Source organism: Lepus europaeus, chromosome 7 (assembly GCF_033115175.1).
Source record: "Lepus europaeus isolate LE1 chromosome 7, mLepTim1.pri, whole genome shotgun sequence".
In the NCBI taxonomy this organism is placed as follows: domain Eukaryota; kingdom Metazoa; phylum Chordata; class Mammalia; order Lagomorpha; family Leporidae; genus Lepus; species Lepus europaeus.
The window spans coordinates 223,262-235,758 of record NC_084833.1 but is presented as its reverse complement, the minus strand read 5'-3'; the positions used below and the strand labels follow the sequence as shown (position 1 = coordinate 235,758).

Sequence of the window (12,497 nt, the reverse complement as noted above, 5' to 3'; positions counted from 1 at the left end):
TCAGGCTGTGGCCTCAGTGGGGAGGGGGCAGCCCTGGCCTCTCCCAGGATGGGCTCCAGCTGTGAGCCCCGGTCGCTGCTGTGGGACGATCGCTCTGCTGCGCACAGGCCCTCCTGTGCGTCCTGGGGGATCCTCCATCCTGTGGGGCTCGGGGTGCCCCCGGGAGGCCTGTCACGGGCCCTGTGGGGCTTGGGGTACCCCTGGGCATCAGGCCTGGGTCCGTGGACCCCTAGAGAGATGCTTGCTTGTGTTTGAAAGTGGGGGGAGGACAGGTGAGCCCCACCCCAGAATGGTGGGAGGCAGTGCCAGACTTGGGGCAGCACCAGGCCATCGTGGCCGGTTGGGGGGTCCTGGCAGCTGCACACAGGTCCACAGTGGCCTGCAGGCTGCTGGGCATGGGGGATGCGTGGACTAGACCCTGCTGTGGGCAGCCCCTGGACTGCTTTCTCTGCATGGAGGGTCAGTGAAGGGAGGGGACTGTGGCGCCCGCTGAGCTGGGACTGGTCCCTGTGTGGCAGGGCCCCAGCTGCTGGAGCCGCCTCCCCTGTGCACTGACGGCACCGGGCACTCTGGCGTGGGTTGCGGCAGCCTGGCTGGCCTCTGCCCTGCCCGGCCTGCTCCCCAGGCTTGCCTGCGGCTGCTAGCAAACACCCCAGAGCTCCGGCTTCCTGGTTCCCAGACGGGCCGGATGCTCAGAGTGGACACCTGCCCACCCCTCCTTGCCTGCGCCTGGGCAGAGGCTGGGTGTTCTCACCGCCCTGGTCCTTGTCACATGCCGGATTCTCTCACGCTGCTGAGTGTGGGCACGGGGCCTGGCCTGCTGTCCGGGGGGTGAGAGGAGCGTGGGCCCCTGGGGAGGGCAGGGTCTGGTCTGGTTCAGCCCCTGTCCTGTGCGGTTTCCACGCCAGGAAGCGCCCATGTCCCAGGTGCTGGTTTCCATCCTGTTTGGGTTTTTAGTTTCTGAGCAGCCGATGTGTAGTCTCCTGGGAGGACGTCTCCCGAAGTGGTCCCATCGGATTGCCACCCAGCCTTGCAGGCCCACGGCCCCGCCCCTCTCTCCAGGTCCTGCCCTCCAGTGATCTGCAGGTGCAGGGCTCCAGGCCCCGCCCCAGTTCAGCACCCTGCAGACCCCCAGCCCAGGTTAGCACCTCCCACCACCTACACTGTTTTGTTAGGGGTTGTCCCAGTCCTGTGGCAGGAGAGTGCTCGGGGCTGCGTCCCTGCCTGCCCTCGTCTCCCAGGGCCCCCTCCCCTCGGGTCCCCCCTAGATCCCCATCCCCCTAGGGGCTCCTTCCTGTCAGGTGGGGTAGGGCTGAGCAGAGGAGCCAGGTCAGGATTCACCCAAGACAGCTGGGGTCAGGCCGGAGGGCGGGAGATGCCACTCCCACGGTGCCCAGCAGTCGGCCAGGGGACTGCGGCCGTCAGACCCAGACCCCTCGCCTGCCGCACAGACCAGGACCAGGCCTCCCCCAGCTCGGACCCCTGCTCCTTACCTGGGGCAGGCATACCTGTCCCTGACCACAGTTCCTCCCACCCCAGGCACCCTGGGCCCGTGCCCGCCTGGGCTGCACCCCGGACCTGTTCCAGGGGCCGGCTGAGGTCTCGGGGCCAAGTGGGGTTTCACAGGCAGAGGGAGGGCCTCAGTGCTGGCCTGCACATCTTTTATTTATTTATTTATTTATTTATTTACATCTACTTGAAAGGCAGAGTTAGAAATCTAATATTTGCAGGTTCACTCCCCAAATGGTGCATTGGCCAAGGCTGGGCCAAGCTGAAGCCAGGAGCTCCGTCCCGGTCTCCCGTGCGGGTGCTGACCTGCTGTGCCGCAGCGCCAGTCCACACCATGTTTACCACCCGCCAAAGGTGGAAGGATCCAGGAGACCAAAGCAAGCAAGCTCGGGTCACAGAGCAGCTCATTGAACCGCTGAGGCTGCATCCTGCCGGGAGTCAGTTACTTTGTTCTCTTGTCTGTGTTCACCGAAACTACTGTCTCTGAAACCAGGGACAGAGCTGACCCCTGTCGCTGCCCGGAACCAAGTCGGTGTTTGTGACGCGGAGCGGGGAGCCGGCTGCTGTCCTTGACTCCGGGGTCCCATGCCGGGCCCTGGGGCCCTGCTCCACTGGTCATGGTGGCAGCACGGTGGGCCCTGGCCACACCCCTGGTGCTTACTTGCCCAGGGCCTGGGGTTCTGGAAAAAACCCTGGGGATGAGACTGGAATCCGGGGGTTGTCCTCAGGGAGTTGGGGACTGGAGTACAGAGATCGTGAGTAGGGTGGGAGGCGAGGCCTCGGGTCCTGGTCCTCTGCTGACCCACCAGGGAGTGGCCCTGCCCCTTCTTGGCCCGACACCTGCTGCTCTTCTCCCCCTGAGAGGTTGAGATTCAGATATTACGTGAATCCTGCACAATTTATGAATGGCTGCTAAGTGTGACCCCCAAGTCTCTGAGATCCCGAGGTCACGGTGGCTTTTCTCTCTGCTGGCGACGTCATTTGCTCCCAGTGGACTGGGAGCCTGGGGGCGTGGCCTGCACCCATGAGGATTTCTCATGGTCACGTGTGGTGGGACCCCTAGAGGGGTCCGGGCTCGGCTCTGCCCCGGCTCCAGCTCTGGCAAGTGCACACCCGGGGAGGGGGCAGTGATGGTTCCAGTACTTGTGTCCCACGCGGGAGACCCGGACGGAGCTCCAGGCTCCTGGCTTCAGCCTGGCCCAGCTCTGGCCACTGTGGCCGTCTGGGGAGAGAACCAGTGAATGGGAGCTCTCTGTCTCAAATAAGAATTAAAAGGAGAATTTTTAAGAACAGATTTATTTATTTGAAAGGCATACTAGTAGAGAGAGAGGACAGATCTTCCATCCATTGGTGCAGTCCCAAATGGCCACAATGGCCAGGTCAAAGCCAAGAGCCGGGAGCTTTGGAAGAAGCTCCACGTGGGTCTAGGGGCCTGAGCACTTGGTCCTCTCCATTGCTTTCCCAGGCCACTAGCAGGGAGCTGGATCAGAAGTGGGGCAGCCAGGCCTGGAACCAGTGCCCATACACGATGCTGGCACTGCAGGTGGCGGCTTTACCAGCTACACCATAGCACGGGCCCCTAAACCAGATTTCATCATATAGTGATCACCCAGATATTTTAAAATAAGTACGTGTCTAAAAACAATCCTAATTCTCTTTAAGATTCAGCTCTTGGGGCTGGCACTGCGGCTCACTAGGCTAATCCTCCGCCTTGTGGCGCCGGCACACTGGGTTCTAGTCCCAGTCGGGGCACCAATCCTGTCCCGGTTGCCCCTCTTCCAGGCCAGCTCTCTGCTGTGGCCAGGGAGTGCAGTGGAGGATGGCCCAAGTGCTTGGGCCCTGCACCCCATGGGAGACCAGGAGAAGCACCTGGCTCCTGCCATCGGATCAGCGCGGTGCGCCGGCCGCAGCGCGCCTACCGCGGCGGCCATTGGAGGGTGAACCAACAGCAAAAGGAAGACCTTTCTCTCTCTCTCTCACTGTCCACTCTGCCTGTCAAAAAAAAAAAAAAAAAAAAAAGATTCAGCTCTTGGTGCTGGTGCTGTGGCGTAGTACTTAAAGCTCTACCTGCAGTGCTGGGGTCCCAGCTGCTCCTCTTCCCATCCAACAATCTGCTCGTGCTCCTGGGAAGCAGTGGAAGACAGCCCAAGTCCCTGGGCCCCTGCACCCGTGTGGGAGACCCGGGGGAAGCTCCGGCTCCAGCCTGGCCCAGCCCTGGCTGTTGCGGCCATCTAGGGAGTGAACCAGTGGATGGAAGACTTTCTCTCAATCTCTCTGCCTAAGAGAACTGCACCTTCTGGTGAGGACACCACAGGACAACTGGTGTTCCCACGCCCAGCACCGGCCCCACTGCATCCCAGAGGCACGGATTGGAACTCAAGACCTGGGAGACTGGGCTGTGTGCCCGCCCCCTCCTGGCAGCAGCCCCTCGGTGCACTCAGCTCTGTGGGAGACACTGTGCCATGCTGTTCGCTAGCTGAAATGTCACCTTTAATTCCTGCCTCCGTGCCCCTGCCCCCGGACCTGTGCGGGGCCGAGTGCAGGTCACTGAGCAGGTGACCCGTGTGGAGACTCCAGACCCAGAACCTTCCTGGCTGGAAGCAGCTTTGTCGCGGGCTGGGGGTGCAGTGGGGACTGCCAGGAAGCTTCTGCGGCCGAGCACCAGGGGCCGGAGCCCCAAGAGGAGCTCACCGGGTCACGGCCTCGCCCCGGGGCAAGGGAAGGGGGCTGCCGGGGCCTGGCTTCCCCTGGGAGATGGGGGCGGGGGTGTGCTCTGGCCTTCCTGGGGTTCACACAGCAGCCGGTTACCCATCTGTGACCGGGAGAGTGACGCGGCACTCGGCCTGTCCATGACAGAAAGCTTTCTGGGGGCTTCCGGTTCCCCAGCTTGCCTGCTCTGGGCAGTGAGGCAGCCGCTGCCCCTCCGCGTCCTGAAGGCACCACACGACCCAAACCGCAGGAAGCCGAGTGTCGGCCTGCTGCCCCAAGGCCGAGGAACGGGACAGAGACAGAGCCCGCAGGGACAGGAAGGACCCAGCCTCCAGCCGTCGCTGAGGGAGGGAGTGCCCAGCTGCCCGCAGGAGACCACGTTGGCCAGTTTGGTCCCGAGGGGTCCATTAGGAAAGTGCAGGTCGGGGCGGACAGCAGCCACCACTTACAGGAACCCCAGGCCGAGGGACCCCACCCGGCCGGGTCACCCGCCCATCAAAGGTAGCCAGAGCACCTCTGAGCGACCCGGAGCGCGCACAGGGATAGCGGCACCTCTGGGCGGCGCGTCCGTCTCCAGGGACCCCCACCGAGCACCCACACTCCTGGCCACGGGAAGCGGACCCAGGCCGAGGGCCCCGCAGCAGCTCCGCCGGCTGCTCGGGGTCTCTGTAACCGCGTCGCAGCCAGGTCACCCCCCCGCCCCCGCTCCAGCAGAAACCGGCGCTCAGGGCGCTGCCCCAGGGACCCGAGCCCCTCGTCTCGCGTCCCCGTGGGCGGCCCCGCGCCCGCGCCCGGCCCCGCCCCTCGAGCCGGCCCCGCCCGGCCAGGCCGGCCCCGCGCAGCCGGAGCCCTCGCCGAAGCGACCGTCCCGCCGCGGTGTCCCGCCCAGCGACGGCCCGCGGTCGTCTCCAGGTCAGTATCGCGCGCGCCGCGTCCGCCCGCGGCCAGGCGGTCGGCCGTGCGGCCGGGGTGGGCCGGTCCGCTCCCGCGGCCCAGGTCGGGCCTCCCGCGGGTGTGGGTGCGCGCCGAGCTGCACTGCGGCCCGGGCTGCCCGGGCGAGACGCGCGCTCCCGAGCCGGGCCGGGGCCGGTGCGGAGCCGGTGCGGGGCCGGTGCGGGGCCGGGGGTCCGCGGGCCTGGCCGGGGCAGGGTGGGGCCGGGGATTCCGGGCGGCGGCACCGCCCGGCGGAGGTTGGGCGCGCCCCGATGACGTCACCGAACGCGTCTGGCGCGGAGCAAACTGGGAGTCCGCTTCTCGGGGCGGGCCTGTCCCCACCCGGCCTGCTGCCCCGAGTTGCGTAACTCGTGCCCTCGTTCCTGCGAGCTGCCGCCCCGAGGGGGCCGCCCCGGTGGAGTCGTGGTCGCCCGGGCGCGCCCTCGGGGGTCCCTGGGCCTCGGGGCCGGGACCTTTTTGGGGCTCAGGCGGCCGCCGAAGCCCCGTGGTACGGGGCTGCTCTCCCCGTAGGCGCGGGCTTCACCCCGCAGGCAATGTCGGAGCGCCTGGGGGTCCGAAAGGCGGGTCACGGCGGCGCCATAACCCGGCTGCTGGGGGCTACACGGCTGGGTGGGGGTCCTGTGGTCCTCGAGGTTAACGCAGGCGTCCGCAGCGCTGGGGGCGCCCGGGGCCTGCCTTCTCCCCTCTCCCGGCGGCTGGAGCGACCCTGCTGACCGCCCAGGGCAGTCTCCTGCCCCGCGCCACAGCCTGCGCCTGGCAGGCTGCCGAAGCCCCTGTCGCCCTGTGTGGAGGTGACAAGTGCCTGTCACGCCTACTTTAATTGATTGATTTGAAAGGCAGAGCTGGGAGGGAGGGAGGAAGTCTCCCCAAATGGTCACAATGGCTGGGCGTGGGCCAGGCTGGAGCCAGGAGCCAGGAGCTTCTTCCAGGTCTCCATGTGGGTGCAGGGGCCCAAGGACTTGGGCCTTCTTCCATTGCCGTCCGAGGCCATTAGCAGGGCAGTGGAAGAGCCGGGACTCGAACCGGTGTCCACATGGGGTGCCCGTGTGACAGGTGGTGCTGGGCCCTGGTCTCTGTACCTGGGCTGACTGCAGGGTGTGCCTGTCCCAGAAGGCGGGCGAGGGTTGCCCTGCCAGTCAGCTGGGCTCCGACTTGGGGCCCCGGCCCTGTCATCTGGGGCCACAGGCATGCTGAGCGACCACCCCGCCTTGAGTGACTTCTCACCCTGTAACCCCCCAGGAGCTGACCCCAGCCCACAGCCCAGCCGCAGGCTTCCAGGTCTGGGCCCACACCGTGCTGGCCCTGGGCACCACAGTGATGAGGCCAGGTCTGCCAAGTGGTGTCTGTGACCCTGGACTCGGGCCACCTGCTGGCTCTCAGCTTCCCTCTGCCTGCCTGGGAGCCCCACCAGGCCCCCTCTGACCCCTTAAACTTCACCAGTGAGGGCGCAGTCCCTGCCCAGTGAGCCGTGGAGTCGAGGGACATGGTGGCACTCCCTGCTGCTTTTAACATGAGTGACTTGTCTGAAAGTGACAGAGGCAGGGTCTTCCACCCGGTGCTTCACTGCCCAGAGGGGCCGGCCAGGAGCGCTGGCCCGGACTCCCGCACAGGTGGCTGGCCAGTCTGGAGCTGCACCTGCGGCCTCCCGGGGCAAGAGCCGGCAGGTGGACGGGGCAGGCCAAGCTGCCAGGGTGCACGCTGGCTTCCCCAGGGCGCCGGGCGGGTGAGTCGTCCTGGTTTAACCGTGTTCCTGGGTGGACATGAGGTTGTGTCCGGGGCTGTAACCCGTCAGGAGGCCCGCGCTGGGTTCTCTCCGTGTGGCCACCGTTCGAGACCTGGCCGCAAAGTGCGAGTCTGGGCGCTGGGGGGTTCCGTACCCGCCCGCCTGCGGGGGGCGGCAGAGGGAGCGGGGACCCAGGACTTCCGGAAGCTGGTGGTCTCCGGCCGCCGCCTGCGCCTGGAGCTGAGGTTGGAGGCGGCCTGGATGGAGCCTGCGCCCCGCCCCGCCCCGCCCCTGTCCCGCGCAGGTCCGGGCCCTACGCCCGCCCCGTCCGCTCTGCGCAGCAGTGGCGGCGGCACCGGCCCGTCTGTCCGCGGTCCACTCTGGGGATACGTGGCGGAACGTCCGGAGCCACCAGGTTGGAGGGGCCGACGGGGGCTGGGCAGGCTCAGAACCCGGGGCGGACCAGTCCGGGACAGCCAGGCTGCTAGGCTCCCCGAGGCGCCGGCCTGACGCCCCGAAACAGAAGAGCGGGGGTGGGAGTTCTCCGTTACCAGGTTACCAGAGGGCCTCGCCCCCGCCCCTGTGCTCCCTGGGGGGCACTTGGGGGAGGGGTCGGGAGGGCAACCTGGTGGGAGAGGGTGGGTTTGGGTGACCACGCCCTCTCTGGGCAGCGGGTCTGGCTGCCCGAGTCCGCCTGGCCCTTGCCTCAGTTTCCCCTGCTGGCCGTGGGCTGAGATCGGTCAGCAGCAGTCCGGCCTCCTGGCCTCAGCTCCCCCTGCTTCCTGGGGCCCTGGGCCAGCGGGGGCGGCCCGGGTGTGACCGCGGGAAGCTGAGGGTTACAGGGAACCGGGAACCTCTCCTGTGGCTCCGGTCTGCCTTGACCTTTGCATGGGACACGGATGGCTTCCAGGGGCGCGCCTCCCCTTCCCAGCCCCGCCCCTCCCCCTCCGCGGCCTGTCTCCAGGCTGGGACTGGGCTCTCAGCTTCGCTGTCACTCATTCATGCCTGGCTGATGGCCTGGCGTCCCCGAGGGCTGGGTCTGGGCTGGCCCAGGGTGAGGGCCCCAGCCTGGAGGGTGTCAGGACGCTGGGACCTGGGTGGCCGCCTGTGAGTGCCCGTCGCTGGGGGGTGACGTCCAGGGTCCTGGCCTCGTGGGACTGTGGTGCTGGCAGCGTGGGGAGGGAGGGTCTCCCTCGCGGGCCCCACCCCAGCCCCCCCTTCTCCACAAGGCAGAGGCTTCCTGGTGCACACCTGCCGTGCCCCTGCCCTGGGTGCAGGGAGGCCATGCCTGGCCCCCAGCCTCCCGGGTTCTGTGGGGCTGGGGGCCAGGTGGGAGGGGCATCTGGACTCCTGCTGTGTTCGCAGCTCTTGGGCCGGTACGCACTCTCCTTCGTCCCGCCTGGACCACACCACGGCCCCCACCATGAGCCTCGACATCCAGTTCCAGCAGCTGACCGACGCCGGGTGGACGGAGCTCCTGCCCCAGATCCAGCAGTGCCCAGTGGTCAGGTCAGCTGGTGGACACACGGGCCAGCTGCTTCTGCACGGCGGCTGGGCCCCTGGGCTGTGGCAGCGTTTATCTTGTTTCTGTTTGGATATTTTAAGATTTATTTATTTGAGAGGCAGCATGACAGAGCAAGAGCTTCGTCCGCTGGTTCACTCCCCAGATGGCTGCAACCGCCGGGGCTGGGCCAGGCTGCAGCCAGGAGCCTGGAGCTTCACCCAGGTCTCCCACAGGGGTGCAGGGGCCCAAGGGCCTGGGCCATCTTCCACTGCCTTCCCAGGCCACAGCAGGGAGCTGGGTCGGAAGTGGAGCCAGCGCCCACGTGGCTCACCGTGGCCCTGGCCCTGGCCGCCAGTCACTTGTGACTTGTAGGGGTTTTTCAGCCATTTAAAAATACAAGAGTCCCGCGGCGGCTCGGGCAGGGCTGAGGACCCGGAGGGCGGTCAGGGCCCAGGACCCAGCCTGTGCAGCAGCTCTTGCGGCCCCGGTGCCTGCCGTCCTGGTTTTCCTCTGGCAAATCTGAAGCCATCTTAGACTTGGAAGAGTTGGGAGGACAGTGTGGGCCCTGCCCGGTGCCGGAGCCTGCCCCAACAAGGACGCTCGGCCCGGCCGCCCCACTGCCCACAGCTCAGCCCGGCCCGCGGCCACTGGTGTGGCTTGGAGCTTGGCCGCTCCCCCAGTGTCCCCAGAGGGCCCTCTGCTCCCTCCCTGGGTGACTTCATCCCGGCTGCTCTTCCTGGGCTCTCCCAGGGGTGCTCAGGAGGGGACAGCGGGCAGCTGGGGACACCATCTGCCCCAGGAAGCTGCCACCGGTCATCTCTGAGGTGTTTGCCCTCCAGGACCTCCTGCCCTCCTTGGAGCGGGGGTGGGGGGCTGGCTCCGCCTCTCTGGTGTCCGTTCCCTTGGGGGTGCCTGCGGCCAGAGCATCTGCGCGCCCCGGGTGGGGCCCCCTGAGCCCCTGGACTTGTGCTGATGGGGCCCCGCCCGCAGGATTGAGGACTGTGGCCTCACCGAGCCCCGGTGCCGGGATGTGAGCACCGCCCTGCAGGCCAACCCTGCCCTGACCGAGCTCAGCCTGGACCTCAACGAGCTGGGGGACGCGGGCGTGGGCCTGGTGCTGCAGGGCCTGCAGAGCCCCGGCTGCCAGCTGCGGAAGCTCAGGTGCGCGGGGGCGGCTCGGGCGCAGCCTGGGGCAGGGGCGGGGGCGGGGGCAGCCCTGACGGCCCCCCCTGCCCGCCCCAGCCTGCAGACCTGCTGCCTGACCGAGGCCGGCTGTGGGGTCCTGCCCAGCGCCCTCCGCGCCATGCCCAGCCTGCGGGAGCTGCAGCTCAGTGACAACGCCCTGGGGGACGCGGGCCTGCAGCTGCTCTGCCAGGGACTCCTGGACGCGCAGTGCTACGTGGAGAGGCTGAGGTGACGCCCGCTGCCCTCCCAGGTCCTCCCTCTGAGCGCGGAGCCCGGGATGGGGAGGCCCTGGGTGCTCGCGGTCAGTGTGGGGGCGGGGTGGGCTGGGACGGGGGCTGCAGCCCTGCGGCCAGCACCAGGCCTTCCCCCAGGCTGGAGTACTGCAAGCTGTCGGCCGCCAGCTGCGAGGCCCTGGCCTCCGTGCTGCGGGCCAAGCCTGGCTTCAAGGAGCTCGCACTGGGCAACAACGACCTTGGGGAAGCCGGCGTCCGCGCGCTGTGCCGGGGCCTGAAGGACTCGGCCTCCCAGCTGGAGGTGCTCAAGTACGGTGCGGGCCTGGGCGCGGGTGTGGCGCGGGGCACGGGTGGGGCGCGGGCCCTCACACACACCCTCTCCCCAGGCTGGAGAGCTGTGGCGTCACGACGGCCAACTGCAGGGAGCTGGCGGAGGCTGTGGTGGGCACGGCCTCGCTGCAGGAGCTGCACCTGGGCGACAACCCGCTGGGCGACGCGGGGCTGGCTGCGCTGTGCCCCGGGCTGCTGCAGCCGGCCTCGCGGCTGCAGACCCTGTGGTGAGTCCCGCACAGCGGGGTGGGGGGCCAGGGCTGGGCACTGCGGGGGCGCGGGGCGCCTGGAGACAGCGTCTGTGCCGTCCGGCAGGCTCTGGGATTGCGGCCTCACCGCCGAGGGCTGCCGTGACCTGGGCAGCCTGCTGAAAGCCAAGGACAGCCTGAAGGAGCTCAGCGTGTCTGGGAATGCGCTGGGCGACGAGGGGGCCCGGCTGCTGTGCGAGGCCCTGCTGGAGCCCAGCTGCCGCCTGCAGTCACTGTGGTGAGCGGCGCAGGGTGCGGCGTGGCAGGGCTGGGGCGGAGCACGGGGCCCTGGGACCCCCCCCCCCCAGCGGCCAGCACCCTGCAGCGCCCTCTTCCTGCAGGGTGAAGTCTTGCAACCTGACGGCCGCCTGCTGCCCCCACTTCGGCTCCATGCTTGGCCAGAACCGGTCTCTCCTGGAGCTGCAGCTGAGTAGCAACCAGCTGGGGGACGCGGGCGTGCAGGCGCTTTGCCAGGGCCTGCGCCAGCCGGGCTGCATGCTGCAGGTGCTCTGGTGAGTGCGTACACTTCCCTTTGTTCCCCTTGCATCTGGAGACAGAGGGCCAGGGGAGAAAGGCAGAGCGAGCTTCCACCTGCCGGCCCACTCCCCGATGCCTGGGACTCCGTCCGGTCCCCCGTGTGGGTGGCAGGTGCACAGGACCTGAGCCCACACGGCAGCCTCCCGGGGAGCGCTGTCAGGAGGCTGGAGCCAGGACCAGCACGCGGGCACTGCCGCGGGCACGCCGGCGTCATCTCAGCCCTGTGCCCTGGCAGCTCCCGCGACCTCTGACCCCACGCCCGGGGTTCTGGGTGCTTCCGCAGGATATGGGCCTTGGCTCACTCTGCTGCATCCCTGGTGCTTCTGGGACGTTGACCCCCACCCCCCCCAGGACCCAGCAGTGGCCTCTGGTGCTGTCCCACGTCCTGCACACGTCTAGCGCGTGCCCTCCCTCTCTCAGACACCCTGGCCTCAGCTCTGTCCTGGGCTGGGCGTGGGGCCAGAAGCCCCTCCAGGTCCCCTGTGGCCGTGGCCCCACTTCGTGCCCAGGCTGGCTGACAGGAGAGGCATCCTGGGAGCCTGGTGTGCACCACGGGGACCTTCCTGGGCCGCCGCTGCTGCTCCTGAGTCCGTCTGCCCATCTCTGAGGCTCTTGGTGCCGGGGCCAGGACATTGGGGGCCCAGGCTGCTCTGCGCAGGTGTCTCAGGGTCCATGGGCGGTGGCCTGGTCACAGCCCCTGTGGGTCCTGACCCCTGCCTTGCTCTCACCAGCCTGGGGGACTGTGACGTGAGTGATGGTGGCTGTGGCAGCCTGGCCTCGGTCCTGTTGGTCAGCCCCAGCCTGCAGAAACTGGACCTCAGCAACAACTGCATGGGGGACCCAGGGCTGCTGCAGCTCCTGGACAGCGCCCGGCAGCCGGCCTGCACCCTCCAGTACCTGATGTGAGCAGCCAGGGCAGCCTGGGTGCGTGGGGGGCGGGGGGCAGGAGTGGACCCCAGACCCAAGCCCCCTCCCCTTCTGCTCCAGACTATACGACATTTACTGGACGCAAGAGATGGAGGAGCAGCTGCAGGCCCTGGAGAAGGCCCGGCCGGCCCTGCGCGTCATCTGCTGAGCTCCGCCCTGCCCACCCCCACTGTAGCCTTGTCACCATTAAAGCCCTTGTGCTGCCACCCGTGTCTGTGGGGTGTTGGGTGCTGCACCGGCCACACTGCTGCTAGCTCAGGGCTGCCTGGGGCCACCCCACTTGGCCAGGGTGGAGCTCCCCCAGCACCCTCACACCTCGAGACAGAGGCCAGGGGCCAGGGCTGAGCTGTCTCCTGTAGCATGGGCACCCCACAGAGGCGCTGGTTTGCTCCACCTCCAATCCAGTCCACTGGTGACAGCCTGGGAAAGCAGCAGAGCTGACCCAAGAGCCTGGGCCCCGCACCCACGTGGGAGACCCGGATGGAGCTCCTGGCTTCAGCCGTCTGCCGTGAACTAGCAGATGAAGGTCTCTCCTTAGAGCTTTCAAATAACTTTTTTTTAAAAAGCAAAGGCTGCACACAGCCCCGCTGAGCCCCACCCCAGTGCTGGTTGCCATGAGTTGGACAAGCCAAGTCCAG

At 67.8% G+C, this 12,497-nt stretch overlaps 1 protein-coding gene across 3 annotated transcripts; it reads left to right on the top strand.

Moving 5' to 3' along the window:
* The first annotated feature begins 5,041 nt into the window (after positions 1-5,041).
* On the top strand, positions 5,042-12,065 carry RNH1 (ribonuclease/angiogenin inhibitor 1). Of its 3 annotated transcripts, none has more exons than XM_062195589.1 (10): positions 5,042-5,130; positions 8,261-8,404; positions 9,390-9,560; positions 9,642-9,812; positions 9,956-10,126; positions 10,204-10,374; positions 10,463-10,633; positions 10,737-10,907; positions 11,664-11,834; positions 11,920-12,065. In XM_062195589.1, the coding sequence occupies exons 2-10, from the start codon at positions 8,319-8,321 to the stop codon at positions 12,005-12,007; spliced, it is 1,371 nt and encodes a 456-aa protein (XP_062051573.1). In that variant the 5' UTR covers positions 5,042-5,130; positions 8,261-8,318; the 3' UTR covers positions 12,008-12,065. The 3 variants fall into 3 exon arrangements, with proteins under 3 accessions (XP_062051573.1, XP_062051572.1, XP_062051571.1); XM_062195588.1 differs by lacking the exon at positions 5,042-5,130 and adding an exon at positions 7,203-7,310; XM_062195587.1 differs by lacking the exon at positions 5,042-5,130 and adding an exon at positions 7,354-7,449.
* Positions 12,066-12,497: the final 432 nt, after the last annotated feature.